This window comes from Mauremys reevesii, linkage group 3 (genome assembly GCF_016161935.1).
Source record: "Mauremys reevesii isolate NIE-2019 linkage group 3, ASM1616193v1, whole genome shotgun sequence".
NCBI classification, from domain to species: domain Eukaryota; kingdom Metazoa; phylum Chordata; order Testudines; family Geoemydidae; genus Mauremys; species Mauremys reevesii.
This window is the reverse complement of record NC_052625.1, coordinates 158,890,252-158,909,453: the sequence shown is the minus strand read 5'-3', so window position 1 is coordinate 158,909,453 and position 19,202 is coordinate 158,890,252. Positions and strand designations below refer to the sequence as shown.

Genomic DNA, 19,202 nt, shown 5'->3' with positions numbered 1-19,202 from the left:
ATATGCTTTTTTCTGCAGGTTGTCATTGTAACTTGTCTAGAACCAGAGACTTATCAATGCTATTGATATATGACTTTGTGCAGCGAGTTGCATAAAATCATCATCAACGTTATTGACTTATTCAAATATTTTATAGATCTGTATATTTAAACAGATGAGACATGCAGACTTTTACTGAAAGGAAAAGAAATCCAGGAATTTGTATCTTATTCACTTTGGGAAAGTGTTTTTTAAATGACCGACATACATGTTGGATGGGGATAACTTCTGAGGGAAGCCTATACATTTGCACAGATACGCCTCAAATCAGCTATTATAATTAGAAACTATCACTATAGGTACACCCTCTTAATAGTTGCTCACTAAAATGATAAGTTCCATGGCTTATTAATTGCTTTTGGTAGAAAGCAGAAATAAATTATTACTTTTAAATGTTATTATTCAATGATGTAACGTGCCATGAAGACCAATTCCACTAGGCAGGCAGAAAAGGGTGGCTTATAGTGATAGTTTTTCATTATATTAGTTTATTTGACATTTATTGATATGATTGTATAAGCTGCTCTTAGAAGTTATCCCTATCAACCATGTATGTTGGTCATGTAAAAGAACACTTTTCCAATGTGCATATGGTACCTTGACTTGCAAAAATGCCCATACCATGTCTTGTTTGTTTAAGTTTTGTGTTTTACTAAATAACTATGTTTGTGTACAGACATCACAGTGCTTTCAGACAACTGTTGAGTGAAGGACAAAATGTGCCCTAGAATCAGCAAAATGTTAGTGACTGTTTAGTACACATCATTGAGATGGGAAGGGGATATTCTGCACTAGAGGAGCTGGTGGTACATTCTGCACTTTATCTAGAGGAGCTGGTGGTACATACTGAAATATGACAGGTAGCATGACATGTATTTCTAGTGATATGCAAGAGGATATGAAGTACTACAAAATAAAAACAAAACAATGTCTGAAACATAAGTTGTGTCACTTTGCTGTTTCATAAATTTGTTTGGTGTAACTTTGGAAATCTCATTCCCTACCACATAATGTTTTGAAGACAGACCAACAACAAAACTTGCACAGGACTCTGTACTAATATAAAAACAGGCAAACTTCACTAAATAAGCAGCAAATCAAAAGTAAAGGCCAGTCAGAGACACAACAGACAAATCATAAAATGGTCCCGGCGACAGCTCTGCAGCAGCCAGAGGAAGAGCTGGCCAAGGAGCACAAATCGGGTGACCAGAAAGCAAGTGTGAAAAATTGGGACCAGGATTGGGGGTAATAAGCACTTATATAAGACAAAGCCTTGAATACCGGGACTGTCCCTATAAAATTGGGACATCTGGTCACCCTAAGCACAAAAGAAGTGCCAGCAAAAAAGCCAGATGCTGTTGGCAAAAAAGTGTTCCAGAGTTTGATATTTGGGACCACGAAGTTCCCTGAAGATCCCTTTCTATGGCTAAAACTGTGGACTGCTTGTGGGGGAAGACAAAATGAGTAGAAAAAAGGCACAAGTATAAAGCAGTGCCAACAGCAACAGAAGGCAGTCTGAACTCTGCATTCAAATTACATCCATACCCCAATTTACTTATAAATATGACAATGCTATGAAAAATCCAATTGTTTGAAAATAAGCATATCTTAGGCATGCAACTTATGACCATAAATATGTACTCTTAGCCTAAGAGAAATTTATGGTGGATCTTTATATAACACACACACTATATATATATATATATAAATAAAATATAAGGAGGCAGCTGAGCATATGTTTAGCAAAGGAAATGATCTGAATAGTTCTTCCAGAATTGTTTTCCTCCTCTTGTTTGCCAACATATTGTGGAAACATTACAATTACAGATTTTGTGAACTCTTATTTACTATCTCATCAGAAGAGATGCTTCTGTCGATTCGAAATCATTGTCCATACATCTCAGGTTGTTTGCAAAAAAACTACAGCCATTCAATATGGGAAGGGCAGAAAGCTTTGTTTGACAGAGCTTTGATTGAAATGATGATGTGTTCTCATTTTGAGAGGGAAAGTTCCTCTTATGTGGGTTCCAGGCACATTTGGATTAATTAATCATTTCTCTCTCATGCTCATGGTGAGTCAATTAATTATTTTATTGATCTTAGTTGTGTTTGATGTCTTATGCTTTGTTGGATCAGGCTGATATCGTTCCGTAGTATTGTAAGAGTGCCAATATATAATAAGGTTTTAAGTTATTCATGGTGCAGCCTAGCCGTTTTTGTAATAGTTGTAGTAATTAAGTGTAGGGCTGAAGAAGAAAAAATAAATTGTGGATATAACTGTGTGTATAAGTGCCATGCACTCATGTTATTTTAACAGTTTCTCAACATTGATCAGAATTGGGAATGAAAAGTAGTAGTAACAATGCTATTTTATTTGGATGATTATTTTTGTAATCCTAAGAATAAAGGGCATGATTCAACAAGGTACTTAAGCATGTGTGTGCCTTTAAGCACATGAAGTAATGCATGTGCTTAAGAAATATGCTCAATCAAGGCTTTAAGAACTTGTAGACAATTATTCCACCATTTTCTCCGAGGAACATTATAGATTTGGGGCCTAATTAGAAAGAAAACAGAGCTAAACAATTCGAATATTTTTGCTAGGAGAATAATTATAGATCCTTAAATAAAATTTGCAAGGCTGTCCGCCATGTTTAAGAAAATTATATTAATAAATAACACTTAGCATGTATATATAAAACAGATTTAGTTTAGGCAGTATGCCTTTAGTAGATCTAGGGTAAAATTGTCAGAGAACTTATGAAATCTCACTGAATGTCAATGAGGCTTCTAATTCACTGAGGCAATTTTGAAAAAATTTACATGTAATGTATTAATGAGGATACATATATAACTCTGCTCTATACTGCACAGAATGTCTGACCTCACCAAGTGTCTATCATGCACTTCCCCTAATGCTGCTGCAAACACAGCATTGGTCTACACTACCCGCCAGATCGGAGGGCAGCGATCAATCCAGCAGGGGTCAATTTATCGCGATTAGTATAGACATGATAAATCGACCGCTGAGTGCTCTCCATCGACTCCGGTACTCCACCAGAACGAGAAGTGCAAGCGGAGTAGACGGGAGAGTATCAGCTGTCAACTTACCGCTGCGGTAAGTAGATCTAATTACGTCAACTTCAGTTATGCTATTCACGTAGCTGAAGTTGCGTATCTTAGATCGACCCCACACGGTAGTTCAGACAAGCCCAAAGGATTTTATAATTCAGCCCAAGAGATAAAGGCCAGTGAGTTTGGCTAAAGTTCCATTCCAGTTTACAACCATGAAGTTTGGGAAGGATTGCAGTACATTGAGGACCACAAAGTATGTATCCATCATAAATTGATACATGACTAATGGATTCAAACTCTGATGAAGGAGGAGAATTGTCCAACTGTAAGATTAATATGTATTGTGTACATGTACTACTTCCCTGTACTGGGACGAACACCAAAAATTGCTAAACTGTATAGGCCAGTGACCTGAGGGTGGCATACAACATAGATCTTTTCAAGTGTAACATTACACATAGCAGAGAGCAACTGAACACCTAGAGAGTTGGCCACTGTGTTGCATGTTCCTGGGAAATCCAAACTAGCTGGGTATTTTGATGGCCATTTACCAGTATTCACAGAAAATATTAGATGTCCTATTTTCACTCACATGGTTCCCTCTACTAAGCAGCACTGAGTTGAGCACATGGGGATTTTTCAGAAAAGGGACAGAGAGTGTCTGGAGGGAATAAATGACTATATAGTACCATAGCTAACAATCCCCCTACTGGAAGAGCAAATAACATCATGATATGGGAGTGCTCAGAATGGGAGAGGAATGGAAGTAAACAAATGATTTAGTTGGAGATTGGTCCTGCTTTGAGCAGGGGGTTGGACTAGATGACCTCCTGAGGTCCCTTCCAACCCTGATATTCTATGATTCTAAGAGATAAATTGAGAGCTGTGAATATCCCTTTTATTGGGCAATCTCAACATTTCAGCTGTTATTCTTTTGAAGCCCAGTCCCATGCCTTTCCTTCCACACAGCTAGGTGAACCACTTCACCTAGGAGATGGAGCAGTGCATTATTTCGCAACAACAGATGAAGACGTTTGCCACACTAAGTACCTCTATATTTACACTCTACACACTACTGTAATAATCTTTGTACAAAATATGCCTTGTGAGGTACCATTTGAAAACTAATAACTCCCTGATCTTTAGTATTCTTATATGATGTATATACATGATTGATATTAACAATTATGAATATATACTGGAATTATAATTAAAATGTGTCCAAGCCAGGCATTTCAGGAGGAGCTGTTGAACAAATCTATTCTAAACAAGGAAAAGTATGTTTTTCCCAATTTATATATAAGCAGTAAACAGACCCCTCAAGCTAATAAGGAGTGGAGTCAAACCCCCCACTAATAAGTGGGGGAGAAGACAGCATAGCATCTACACACAGCAGGAGAGAGAAACTTCGTCTGGGTTTTACTTTTCAGAAAAATCCTTTCAAAGGTTTATTGGTCTATAAATACAGGGAAAACGGGGTGTCCTCAACCACAAGACATAAGCAATTATTCAACTGATTGTACACAATATTACTGTATTATGAGAGTTTACAGAGTGAGGACTTTTCAGAAAGCTAACGACATACTGGAGATTAATATAATTGTGAAACACATGTATGTACACCATGTAAGGAATTATAGATACTCATTGATATTAGGCTGTACAGTCTGCCCAGACAGGAGAGAATTTCAGTTGTCTGCCTGTTTACTATGTAAATTAAGCCTGGTAGAATCAGAAACAATGGACGCTCCATTAACACAGAAATCATAGAGGAGGATGGGAAGCCCACAAGAAGGGAAGAAGAAAATGAGGTAATCCTGCATCTGGAAACAAATTCATTGAACATTGGAAGATATAAGCAGGACAGAAGTCATTTTTGCATCCATCACTAGAAAGACACAAGAGGCCAGAGCTCTTGCAAGGTAAGAAAGATGGGTTTTTCAACCAAGGGAGTTTGAAGTCTCTGGAACTGAATATGGGTGAGAAACTTGCTTAAGTAACAATCTTTCACCTAAGATGACAAGGGAAGTTACCACCTTGTCCTTTTGTGGAAGGACCTGATTGATGGAAGAATCAGCCATGGTTGTGAAGAATGACTGGCGAGAGAAACCATGTGGATCAAAGCTTGTATCTTGGAAGATTAAGTTTTAGACTTCTTGTCAACACTCTGAACTTTAGGGTACAGATGTGGGGACCTGCATGGACACTTCTAAGCTTAATTACCACCTTAGATCTGGTATCGCTGCCACCACCACCAAGCACTACTTTTCTTCCCTAGGTAGTCTTGAGAGACTTTACCAATTTCCTGGTGAACACAGTTCCAAACCCCTTGGATCTTAAAACAAGGAGAATTTAACCATCCCCCCTCCTTTCTCCCACCAACTCCTGGTGGATCCAGATCCAACCCCCTTGGATCTAAAAACAAGGAAAAAATCAATCAGGTATTAAGAAAAAGGCTTTTAATTAAAGAAAAGAAAGGTAAAAGAAAACCCTCTGGGAGAGATTAGCATACCAGCTACTCTCACAGACAACAGATTCCAAACACAGAGTCCCCTGGCCAAAAATCTTAATACACACAAGAATACCCAAATTTGATAATTCCCTTAATGGTACCAAGACAAGTTACAACGAAAATAAACATAAACCTATTTATCCCTTTCTAAAACGTACTACTCTGATAAGAGGCTGGTTCCTTGATCTTTTTCACTCCGGCTGAAACTGAAGCTCTAAACAAAGGAAAACTTCCCTCCTTCCTTTTGAAACATCTTGTTCCCCCATTGGTTCCTCTGGTTAGGTGGACTAGGCTAGGTGAACTTCTTAACCCTTTACAGGTAAAAGAGGCATTAACCCTTAACTATCTGTTTATGACACTTCAAGAAACACACTTATTTTTTTACTCTTAACTCTTTCTATCTTCATTTCTTATACTTGAATACCTATATATTTTGTTAATAAAATTTATTCCATAATAATTTTTTACCAGAAATCAACTCAGTTCAGTGTTTAAAAACAAGGGTATATTTTCCTCAAGTTAAGTTAATTAACTGTGATGTGCTTGTGTCTTTTGAGGAACAAATCCATCATATTATTTCTCTGAACTGTCCAGGAGAGAGATGGACATTGCAGAGCACATGGTTTGGGGAAAATTCAGGACTTGGGAGTGTTTTGGAATCACCCTGCAAATAGTAACCAAGGCTGGTAAAAGCCAGAGTGGGGCTGTAGACAGACTATTGCAGTCTGAGCTGCTGACCCAGGGATGTCCAGCACAAGACACTCATGTTGTGACCTGCTTGCTGGTAGGCGGGTTGTTAGAGGCCCAGGTTGGAAGCTACAACAGCAAAGCATCGTGAGGCACCCAAGGTTACAGGACAGGCAGTGACAACTCCTAACTGGTCTGAATTGCACCCCACAATGTGACAAAATTTTAACTTGATTTTTCCCTATTAACAAGTTTTTGTGGCCAGGGGAACCCAAAGGCCTTTATTAGGATATGATGTTATTTGGGTAGAATATGTGAGATATTTCAGAAAAGATGGTACAGTTGGAATCAGTGACAAATAGTATTTGCAATTGTTCAAGGATCCATCTCACTGTAAAAGCCTGGATGCATAATTTCAAGTTTATGATCTACTGAGGATTAGAATGAAGGACATAGTGGTGGAAACAACAAATAAATGTCAGGCTTTTTGAAATTATCCTTTGTCATCTACTGAAATTGGGGTGGGATGGGGTAAAAAAAAAAACCAAACATTTTCCTTGGTCCATAAACTGAACATTTTTTTATAGGAAATTAAAAATAAACAGAGGATTCAAGTTTATTAATTTAGTCAACTTTCTTATTTTAAAATGCTCAACTATTAATATGTATTTTATAAAAGCGCAGATGCTTGGGTTATGTAATCAAGTAGCTGATGAACTTTTGCACTGTCAGCAGCAATGACATGTCAATAGCAATGGAATCAGAAAAATGAGAGGCTCCACTTCCAGGAATATTTTTAGATCATTTCATTTCAACAGTGAAAGGCTTGGTACAAAGCTTAATTATCCTAAGTATATAGTGAGATTATCAGAGAGGTTTTAAACTAATGTGCAAACTTTCTTGATTATGATTTGAACTGCTGCCTCTCAAGTGAATGCCCTACCCACTGGGCAGTCTGATGTAGGGAGTCCCTCAATCTCTCCTGCTGAAACTGTTGCATTGTGGACACTTGAAGAGTCATTTGGGCCAGAGAGAGAGAGCAAGAGATGACACAGGCATGAAGATGATGCTATAGCTTAGGGGTTAGAGTACTCACCCAGGATCTTGTCCCTCTGCTCCAATGACTAATTATTTATCATCCTTTACACACACACACACACACACACACACACACACACACACACACACACACACACACACAGGTTTTGTGTGACCTAACCTAAGGGGTCAGATCCAGTAGGCTTGTTCAGAGGGTGCCTATCGGATAAGGCCCTGCATGCAAGTTAAGCAGCCAAACACCCATCTTCCCCTGATTTATGAATCTCTCTGAGGTTTAGATGGGAGATAGATGTCCATATACCTACAGGCATGCTCAGAGACAGAAATATAAGTGGCTAGGAAATTTTTACTGCAATAACTTAGGAGCTGAGTTTAGGTGCCTACAGTTTTCAGCAGGAGTTTGTGCATTGTAGTAATCCAACACTGGGATTTAGTTGCCTAATGCAGGGACTTGGGCACGTATCTCCTTTTGTACACTCACACCTATGTGTGTGAACTGTCATGTTTGTTTAATATTTTAAAATCCTTCTGTCCATCTTTCTATTTTATGCAATGTGCCATACACATTATCAGTGTACAACAAATAATAAAATTGTACATAGTAATTATCTTATGTTGTATACTTTCCAGCATCCAAGTCTATATCTGTTTGAATTAACATCCAGCTTTAGAAAGACCATGTTAGTATTGATGTCATGAAAAATGAAACCAACACTGGCTTTAGCAGTGAGTAACAAATACTGATTTCAAGCGTCAACTGTTTTAACTGTGCCAAGTGATGGATTTTACATTTGAAAAATATATTGGATTAGATTGAAATAAAGATTTGAAGTTGATTCATATTTTTCTGTTCAAAAATAGTACTGTTCTCTTCATCAGATCCTGACCATCTCTCTTATTTTGGCTGTTACTAATGGTCAGGCTAAAATATTACTTTGTCATCTTCATCCACAAGGTGGTAGCAGTGATATAACCTCACAGACCTGTCCATGTTACCTAGGATAAACGTGCCCCACCCCCACTGCCTCTAACCCCAAAACTTCCCCTGCAGTTAAGGGGCACATACGGTAGAAAGAGATTCCATATTTTCTTTGATGACCTGCAGTTCCGGATTGGATTCCCTGCTAAGGGTTTTGAATTGATTCACTTGCCATCTGCAATTCATTATTTCTGCTGATTTCAAATGAATATGTCAGTACTTGTAGCACTGTATCCATAACAGAAGTTGCTGTTCATCTCTGTGCAGTAATTTTAAATTCACCAAGTACAGGTATAAATGAATAATTGGGAGCATTAGTGTGTCATTGCAGAAAGTTAATCGTTTAAGGAGGAAGATGGAGATGCTTACCTATAGCTATTGAACAGATCTGTACAGGTGCCATTGTTTTTGCATGTCTCTGAGTTACATTCATTGGATTCATATTCACAAAATGTTCCTTCCCATCCAGGCGGGCAGACACACCGGTAGCTCTGTAATGAATTATGAAAAATAAATCATCTCAATGTCAATTTTCATCTAGTTGAGTACATTTGTAATAGGAGTAATTGCTGGCTGTTGTGCCTTCTTGGTCTTTGAACAAGTGCATTAGTCTGTTTCCTAGTTTTGAAGCTTCAAAGCATCAAAACCATAATGATGCTTTTGGCCCAACAGTAAGCTGAAAAAGGATTACATATAATATGTAAGCTATACTATTTAATACATATATTTTGCTTTATCAGTCAGTATTACATTCTAAAACATATAAACATATGTTAGCAGGTGTTAGGAATGTAGATCTATCAGACAGGCTCAACACCTTAAATGGTGCATTAGCAAAGTAATTGTGCAGCATCTAACTAGTTCGCATGAGGAAAACAGTCAAAATATGTATCTCAGACACTGGGTAATGACTAAAGAATGTGAAAACATAAGTCTTTCCAGCATTTTCATGCCAATATTAAAAATAATAATTAACATGAGGTATGAATACAGAATTGTCACTGATTAAATATTTTATGCAGTTCAATCATTGTGCATATTCATCTCTAACTGACAGATGTCACAGGGCAGTTCCATTCACCTGCAAGGCAATTATACCGAAGCATAAACTACCCCAAATGTTTGGTCATAATTTCACAAATATTTATTAATTGGCATCAGTATGCAAGTGGAAAGGTCCCATAAAAGTGAAAATCATATATATGTTGCCTACATTGTATATAAAGAAAAAAGCTTCAGAATATCTGTTGAATTGAATATTAATTTGAGATGGGCTGCATTGCAAGCACTTCTCTTCTCCAGAGGCTCAGCTCACTTGTTTTGGCAAGGTGATTACTTCTAGGAAAATTTCCCTTCTTTCGACCAAAACATAGGGAAACACTTCCAGGACAAAGATAGCTAGTGTGAATTATTTTAGTGCTTGCTAAACAGTGAGTTGGGTCTTCAGATATATGAGATTAACTTTTGTATTTACAGTAAAAGATTATGTCATCTGAGCCTCCAGGTATAAAAATCTAAACTGAACAATCACAAAGTGAAAACATTGAGTCAAAACTCTCAAAAATGGGGATTGGGAAACATTATTTTTCCATCTTCAAAGGATTGCATATTTAATTGAAGCCACAGACACAAATCATAGATTGACAAAGAAGGGAGGGGAAAGGTCTTAGAAGTAGTAAAATTTCTAACAACAAATCCATCAGAAAATAGTGACAGTTGTTGGCTCGAATTCATACCTGATGTAACTGGACTTAAAATATCACCAGGCATGAGTATGGAAATTGCCTTTTGATCAACTAAAACTTCAAATATTATTGTGTATATATTCTACTGCTATTAATCAAGGGCAACCATAGATTTTGAGAAACACTTAGTGAAGTACTGTCTGCAGGGCCCATGTTATAAACAGATAGTTAAGGGTTAATGCCTCTTTTACTGCAAAGGGTTAAGAAGTTCACCTAGCCTAGATAACACCTGACCAGAGGAACCAATGGGGGAACACGATTTTTCAAAAGGAAGGAGGGACGTTTCCTTTGTCTAGAATCAGTTTTCAGTTTCAACCGGAGTGAAAAAGATCAAGGAACCAGCCTCTTATCAGAGTAGTGAGTTTTAGAAAGGAATAAATAGGTTTATGTTTATTTTCTCTTGTAACTTGTCTTTGTGCAGTTAGGGGAGTAATCAAATTTGGGTATTCTTGTGTGTACTAAGGTTTTTGCCCAGGGGAACATCCTGTGTTTTAAATCTGTTGTCTGTGAGATCAGCTTGTATGCTGTCTCCCAGAGTTTTTTTTTATTTTACTTTTAATTTTCTTTAATTAAAAGCCTTCTTTTTAAGAACCTGATTGATTTTTTCCTTGTTTTTTAGATCCAAGGGAATTGGATTTGGACTCACCAGGGATTGTTGGTGGGGAAAATGGAGGGGGAAGGAGTAATTCTTCCGTGTTTTAAGATCCAAGGGATTTGGATCAGTGTTCACCAGGGACTTAGTGGAGTCTCTCAAGGCTACCCAGGGAGGGGAAGATTTTTGGGGGGAAGACAGAGTTTTCCAGATAACTCAGAAATCTGGATGGTGGCAGTGAGACCAGATCTAAGATGGTAGTTAAGCTTAGAGGTGTGCATGCAGGTCCCCACATCTGTACCCTAAAGTTCAGAGTGGGCGAGAAACCAATGACAGCCCATCCAATTCCCTCATGCACATATCTTGAATAAGATGGGGCAGCAGACAAACAACTGCAGGACAGCAGATTGGGAACTATGAAAGATACTATGGCTGGTGAGTCCTGTGTACGTGGTAAGGAGCCTTAAAACGTGGACCATATGCCAAAGAGATTGCCTAGGACTAAGGCAATCATTGCTATTATTAGTGGAGTAGCAAAAGGAATTTATATAGATCCTAAGGAGATGAGAGAAAACAAAACAGATATTTCCCTCATATATTTTGTCCTTTGGCATGTTTCTGACTCCTGAATGTGTTGGGAAAGTTCTATTCCTGGTGGATACTCACTAGTTATGAAAAATAAGTTTCAGATTTTAATTTCTTTTATCTGATATTCAGTTTATTAGCATTGTGCTCCTGAACTCTGTATTGATAATCAGGTGTGAACCTGAATCCATAAGAAGAGAGAGCAGACTTGGCAGAAGATGTTAGAAAAAGTAGGAAATAGCGGATGTGAGGGGGCAGCAGCAAATAGAGATAAATATAAAGAGACAAAGTTTTAGAGAAGAGCTTTGTTTTGTTACATAAGGGAGAGATTGATGGGTCAAGAGAACTTTGTAGAGGCAGACAATTTTCAGGGGATTTTGCCACAGCAAAGGAAGAATAAAATCTTTTTGGACAGCCTGCACTTCTATTTATCACATGTGTTAATGTTTTCCATTATGTATGTTTCCACATCCCACTGGCCATTTAAATATTTTAATGTTTTGGAGGTTGCTTTAGATTCCTTCCCATCTCCGCATATTTATAAGTGCCATAACAACTGTTACGACTAAGAGAAAGATACTATGTTTGAAAACACAAACTCAAAGGATGAAAAAATATTAGTCACAAATACACCAAGAAATCTGTGCAAGGCTTCTGAACAGTTATTCTCAGTTCAGATTTGCACATACTCCAGGCATTAAAAAAACAATATTATTCACTTTCCAACTGACTCTTCTAGGACAGGTTAAACATATTGTCAAAAATAATATGAGGGAGCCAGCAACTGAGTTTAAGAATCAGGGGGTTTATCTTTAATCATTACTAAACACGTATAGGTATCATTAATATCTATCAGCCATTGGAAATTTCTCATTTGACATTTCACTTTTGACCATGGTAGGGTTGAAATACAAAACTCAAGAGAAAAATGTTTTTACCATAATATGACAACTCCTGCAAAAAGCACAATTGACATTTTTGGCTAATCTCTCTTTGCCTCAGTTCCACATCTGAGGCACAGAGATGTTACTGCCAATATCGCCCAATGTTTCAACGAATTGTCTTGGCTTGATTTTTTTTAGAGTACTTCTCATTTTAATAGCACTTTTCCATGTACAAATACCTCAAATTTGACTTCAGTCACAGATGTGACTTGTCTAAAAATTAGCCTCAGGTATCTCACATTAAGCATCTGTGAGAAAGTAACTCACCAGCCTTGGGGCAAGGAGTGACATTGAAGGGTTTTGCTCTGTAGGCCTACCGCCCATGTCTGCTAGGGTCCCCTTTTGCCTGGTGACTTGACCCTCCAATAGGTCATCTTTGGACTCACCACATTTGAGGTAAACCAGGGTTTTCACCCAGTAGTACCAGGCCCTCACATCTACTTGATGGTCCTGGTCCAAGCCCAATAGTCCTTCTGGCCTCAAGTCTCTGAAGAGTCACTGCCATGTAGGCCATACAGCATCACTGAGAACTGGTGTTGTTATAATGGAATTTGCCAGTATTCTTTAATGAGATCATGGGTGGAGAAGTACCAAGTGGCCTCCAGTCACTCCAGCCACTCATCTGCTCTCAGCATGGGATAGGTATCAAGTTTAGAGATGATATTTACCTTTCAGAAATCATTACAAAAAATATGTTGTACCATCTGGCTTAGGTACAAGCACATAGGGCCCCTGCATTCACAAGTTGGTGGTTCTATGATTCCCAAGTCAAACATGGCCTGGAGCCATTTCTCTGGGAAGCATCTGCTGTGTCCCTCAAATATATTGCACTAGTGTTTTCTCAATATAATGATAGGCTACCTGGGTTTTGTCCAGAAGGGCTGAGAACACAGTGGAAAAGGGAAGGCTGTTAAATGAACAAATTGCTGAAACGGACATAAAGTTGCAAAATGTCTTGGTGTTACCACATGTGTATTTTTCTGTAAATATTTTGTTCCCAAAATGACACCCACCTCTCATTATAATACTGTTCATAAGGTCATCTTATCAGGTGGTGCTACCATAAACAACAATGAAAAAATATCAATGCAGCAAAGTGATAGGCTAAACTAAACAGAATTCTTCTACTTGCTCTTAAAAACAGAAAAAGCTAGCCTAGTGCCCTAGTGGTAGTGCTCTATAGCACCAGGAAGGAGATTTGGGTTTGATCCCTGACACTGACAGAGGCTGGTAGTTCTGCCCTGGGAATAGGAAATGAAAAGGCTGATGATTTGATCAACATGAAACAACTGATTAAGGAATCTGTCAATAGACTTAAAAAGGAAAATCTTCTCTTCCTCAAGTCGAAGTACTGGGGCTGCAACCCTGCACTTTAGTAGAGGAGTGGGTAGCTAAAGTGTGAAAGAGAGAGACTTTGGGAAGGAATTCTACATGATGGAGACCTAACCAGACTTTCCATTACCTTGCACCTTGTGTGGTCATTATACTTATGCAAAGTGAGTAAACTGCTACCGTTCTTATTTGATAGTGTTTTTTTGCCAGCTTTGCACACAGGTAAACGACTGCACAAGATGCAATGCAGGAGAGAATCGGGTCCATAATATAAAAATAGTGTTAGTCATAGCCTTCTGGGACCTGGAGCTTCTCAGTTATTAATGGAAATATTGCCCCAAATTTCCAAACCGAAGTGTCTAATGATATCCAGCCAAATCCTTATTTAGGCACTTAAATATGTGGAATAGCTCTCAGAGATGCTATATTCCTTTAACTCTCATTGATTTTAATGGACTTTGACAGTGATTAGCATCTCTGAAAATCGGGCCACATATTTAAGTTCTTGTATATGGATTTAGAGGCTTATTTTTAGTCCCTCAAATTTGAACATCTTGACCAGGGGTGGCCAACCTGAGCCTCAGAAGGAGTCAGAATTTACTAATGTACATTGCCAAAGAGCCACAGTAATACATCAGCAGCCCCCCATCATCTTCCCCTTCCCCGCTTCCAGCACCTCCCGCCCACCAGCAGCCCTGCCAATCAACACCTCCCCTTCCCTCTCCATCAGCTGTTTCATGATGTGCAGGAAGCTCTGGGGGAAGGAGGGGGATGAACAAGGGCACTGCAGGCTCAGGGGAGGGAGTGGGAAGGGGTGGAATGGGGGACGAGCCTGTGGCAGAGCCAGGGGTTGACCAGTAAGCCCCCACCCCCGGCACTTTGGAAAGTTGGCGCCTGTAGCTCCAGCCCTGGAGTTGGTGCCTATACAAGGAGCTGCATATTAACTTCTGAAGAGCTGCATATGGCTCCAGAGCCACAGGTTGGCCACCCCTGATCTTGACCATTTTGTCTGAATACCTGTATAATAACAAGAACATCTTTCCTGAAACAAGAAGAAAGAGAGACTTTCCTAACATAGCACTTTAGGGATAAAATTCTAGCTCTGAGGTGCCAGGATTTCATCCTAGGAACCTAACCAGAGTACACAGTATTGCCTAAAATAACAAAATTGGGTATTTACAACATGTGATAAATAAAGTGGTGGAGTAGCTACCTTTGATGGACACCCAGCCAGCCAGTTAGCTGTAAAATCACTCTTGGTAGTTGTTCTCTGCTTGCTTTACCTTTAACAAGCCCAAAGGTAAAAGAAAAGGAGTGGGCACCTGACCAAAATTGCCAATTGGAAGGCTAGAACTTTTTAAAATGGGAAAGAAACTTGCCCTTCGTCTGGTGTTCTCCAGAGAAGGAGAGATGGAGCAGCAATGCTATAAGCAGGGATGCTGTGTAAGGCTTGAATCAGGTATAAAAATTCCTTTTCCATACCCAGAAGAAATTATTGGACAGGGCATGTTTAAATAGACGTGATTAGGTTTATTTTTTTTATTTTGGCTTGTGAATCTCCTCTGAGCTAACCCCAGATGCTTTTGTTTTGCTTGTAACCTTTAAGCTGAACCTCAAGAGAGCAATTCTTGATGCTTAATTTTTGTAATTGTTGCTTTTAGGATCTAGCAAAAAGCCTAAGTTCCAAATGCATTTCCTTTCTTTTTTGTTTTTAATAAATTTTACCCTTTTTTAAGAACAGGGTTGGATTTTTGTGTCCCTAAGGGCTTTGGGCATATGCTGTTTAATTAGCTGGTGGCAACAGCTAATTTCCTTTGTTTTCTTTCTCAGCTCTTTCCCCGGGGAGGGGGTGGGGAAAAAGGGCTTGCGAGTACCCCACAGGGAGGAATTCCCAAGTGCTCCTTCCTGGGTCCAAGAGGGTTTTGCATTTGGGTGGTGGCAGCGTTTACCAAGCCAAGCTCAGAAAAAAAGTATTAAACTCCCAAGGTTACAGACTCCCAAGTCTGGAGTGGCCACTATTAATTTTTAAAATCCTTGCAGGCTCCCACCTTCTGTACTCAAAGTGACAGAGTGGGGATTCAGCCTTGACACCACAGGTTAAAACTTCATAGATTCCAAGGCCAGAAGGGACCATTGTGATCATCTAGTCTGACTTCATGTATAGCACAGGCTATAGAACTTCCCCAAAATAATTCCTAGAGCATACCTTATAGAAAAACATCTAATCCAGATTTAAGAATTGTCAGTGATGGAGAGTCCACCACGATTTTGGTGAATTGTTCCAGTGGTTCATTACCCTCACAGCAATAAAATATACCATATTTCCATTCTGAATTTGCCTAACTTTAATTTCCAGCCACTGGATCATGTTATACCTTTCTTTGCCAGATTGCGGAGCCCATTACTACATATTTGTTCCCCGGGTAGATACTTATAAACAATAATCAAGTCCCGTCATAAACTTATCTTTTTTCAGCTAAATAGATTGAGCTCCTTGAGTCTCTCTCACTGTAATGAATGGTTTCTAATCCTTTAATCATTCTCATGTCTCTTCTCTGAACCCTCTGCAATTTATCAACACCCTTCTTGAATTGTGGGCACAGATCTGGATATTCCTGCACTTCTCCCACCAGTGTCAAATACAGAGGTAAAATAAACCTCTTTACTCCTACTCAAGATTCCTCTATTTATGCATACATGGATCGCATTATCCCTTTTACACTGAGTGTCACACTGGGAGCTCATGTTCAGCTGATTATCCACTTGAACCCCCAAGTCTTTTTCAGAGTCACTGCTTCCCAGGATAGAGTCCCACATCCTGTGAGTAAGGCCCAAGACCTTTGTTCCTGAATGCATACATTCACGTGCACCCTTACTAAAATGCATATTGTTTGTATGTGTACTAGACCAATTCTAGAGATTCTAATAGTCTTACACAAATACCTAAGTATTACAAGACAATTGTACATTACATGGTCTAAATATCTAATAGTACTAGCATAGTTATGAACCATCTATTCCAATAGTTAAGAGTCCAGTAAATATCTCAAGCATAGCCTGGCAAATTGAAAACAATTAAACTGATTTGCAAGCCACCAGTTTTACAAAAACATATTTGAATATTGGGCACCTCTCTTTGTGGAAGATACAGATAAATCTCCATTATTTAGAAAGATTGTGTCAAACATGCAAAATGCTAAATAAGTGCAAAGAAAGAATACATTGAAGTGTTTTAGTTTTGATAATAACCAACAAAAGCTCAGTAATTCATCATTAAACTTGGTGCCCTGACGTCCCTGGCTTTTGTTGGTTTGCAATACAAATTTAATTTTGTTTATATGAGATTCAAATTCACATGGGGTGAATAATCATGAAATGGAAAAGTAGGAAAGATAGTCACATGCTGAACCACAACTAAAAGCTCAGACTCTCTTCTTGAGAGATCATACCATTTCAATTCATAGACAGCTGCAGCGGCACAGCAGCCAGCAAACAGAGCTGTAAACAGGGGAGTTTCACTGGGAGTTCTGTTGGAGGAGCAGGTTTTCAGTGGGAAGGCTATGACCGATACAGAGGCAGCAGTGAAAGACACAATGAGGATGACCGGATGTGGAAGCTGCGGCATGTAAATGATCCTGGAGGGGGTACCTGAAAAGAGTTTCGTCTGCATGAAGTGCCGCCTGATAGAGCTGATGGAAGAAAAGATCCGAGGACTGGAGATGCAGGTGGAAACTCAGGTAGAGTTTAGAAAGGGGTTCGAGCAGATGATGGAGCAAATAAATGAGGCGGCTGAAGGGATAATCTCAGACTTGCAGATGGAAGCAGGACCAAAGAATTCTGAGGGGAGACTGCTGAGTGAGGAAAGTGGACGGTGGAAACATGTAACTAAGAGAACCAGGCAGAGGAAAAGACGGGCCAGTGAAGGAGAAATAGAGCTCAAGAACAGGTTTGCAGAGTTGGAAAATGAAGAAGGGACACAGCAGGTGGTCGCTGAAGGTGAGAGGGCAAGGAAAAAGAGAAGAGCAGCTAGCCCTACAGGAAAAGGGGAAGAGTCAATGGAGACAACACCAAATATGAGCCCCAGGAGAATACAGGATGGGTTGCGGAGGATTGCAAGGGCGAACAGGAATCAAGAGGACTTGCGGCCAGTGGGAGCAGGGGATAGACCAGAGAATCATACTGTCACCAGGAAAAGGCAGGTCTACGTGATTGGGGACTCCTTACTGAGAAGAATAGACAGGCCTGTAACTAGAGCTGATCCGGAGAACAGAAGGGTGTGCTGTCTGCCGGGTGCTAAGATACGGGATGTGGACCTGAGGCTGAAAAGGATCTTAATGGGAGCGGGAAAGAATCTGTTGATTATCCTTCATGTGGGAACGAATGATACGGCTAGGTTCTCGCTGGAACGTATCAAGGGAGACTATGCCAGGCTGGGGAAGATGCTTAAGGAAATCGAGGCTCAGGTGATCTTCAATGGGATTCTGCTGGTTCCTAGAGAAGGGCAACAAAGGTGTGACAAGATTATGGCGATCAACAGATGGCTCAGGCAGTGGTGCTATAAGGTGGGCTTTGGGATGTACAGCCACTGGGAAGCATTCATGGACAGAGGACTGTTCTCTCAGGATGGACTTCACCTGAGTAAGGAGGGAAATAGACTTCTAGGATGGAGGCTCGCCCAACTGATTAAGAGAGCTTTAAACTAGGAATTTGGGGGAGATGGTTGGGAGATGTCCAGGTAATCTCCACGCCGGAATTTAACACCAAGAAGGAAGAAAACAAAGTAAGAGAGGATACAGCCATGAGCAGAAGAATGGACATAAGAAGGAAGGGTAGTGTAGATACCACTCTAATAGGTGATACTGGTGGTAGAATGTCTGTGCCTAACCGGATAAAGAATATCAGTGAAGCCAAACGACAAAAATTAAGCTGTCTGTACACTAATGCGAGGAGCCTAGGAAACAAAATGGAGGAACTAGAGCTACTGGTGCAGGAAGTGAAACCGGATATTATAGGGATAACAGAAACATGGTGGAATAGTAGTCATGACTGGAGTACGGGTATTGAAGGCTATGTGCTGTTTAGGAAAGACAGAAATAAAGGCAAAGGTGGTGGAGTAGCATTGTATGTCAATGATGAGGTTAACTGTAAAGAAATAAGAAGGGATGGAATGGATAAGACAGAGTCTGTCTGGGCAAAAATCACATTGGGAAAGAACGCTACTAGAGCCTCCCCTGAGATAGTGCTTAGGGTGTGCTACAGACCGCCGGGATCTGATTTGGAGATGGATAGAGACCTCTTTAATGTTTTTAATTAAGTAAACACTAATGGGAATTGTGTGATCATGGGAGACTTTAACTTCCCAGATATAGACTGGAGGACAAGTGCTAGTAATAGTAATAGGGCTCAGATTTTTCTGGATGTGATAGCTGATGGATTTCTTCATCAAGTAGTTGAAGAGCCAACAAGGGGGGATGCCATTTTAGATTTGGTTTTGGTGAGTAGTGAGGACCTCATAGAGGAAATGTTGTAGGGGACAACCTTGGTTCGAGTGATCATGAGTTAATTCAGTTCAAACTAGATGGAAGGATAAACAAAAATACATCTGGGACTAGGGTTTTTTATTTCAAAAGGGCTAACTTTAAAGAATTAAGGA

At 39.5% G+C, this 19,202-nt stretch overlaps 1 protein-coding gene across 1 annotated transcript in view; it reads right to left on the bottom strand.

Annotated features, from left to right (window-relative positions):
• Positions 1 to 19,202, bottom strand: part of LOC120401373 (protein eyes shut homolog) — a 676,185-nt gene that overhangs the window by 368,960 nt on the left and 288,023 nt on the right. Inside the window, exon 11 of the mRNA XM_039531293.1 lies at positions 8,721 to 8,842. Within this exon, the coding sequence (XP_039387227.1) occupies positions 8,721 to 8,842 (122 nt within the window). The remainder of the gene's footprint in view (positions 1 to 8,720; positions 8,843 to 19,202) is intronic.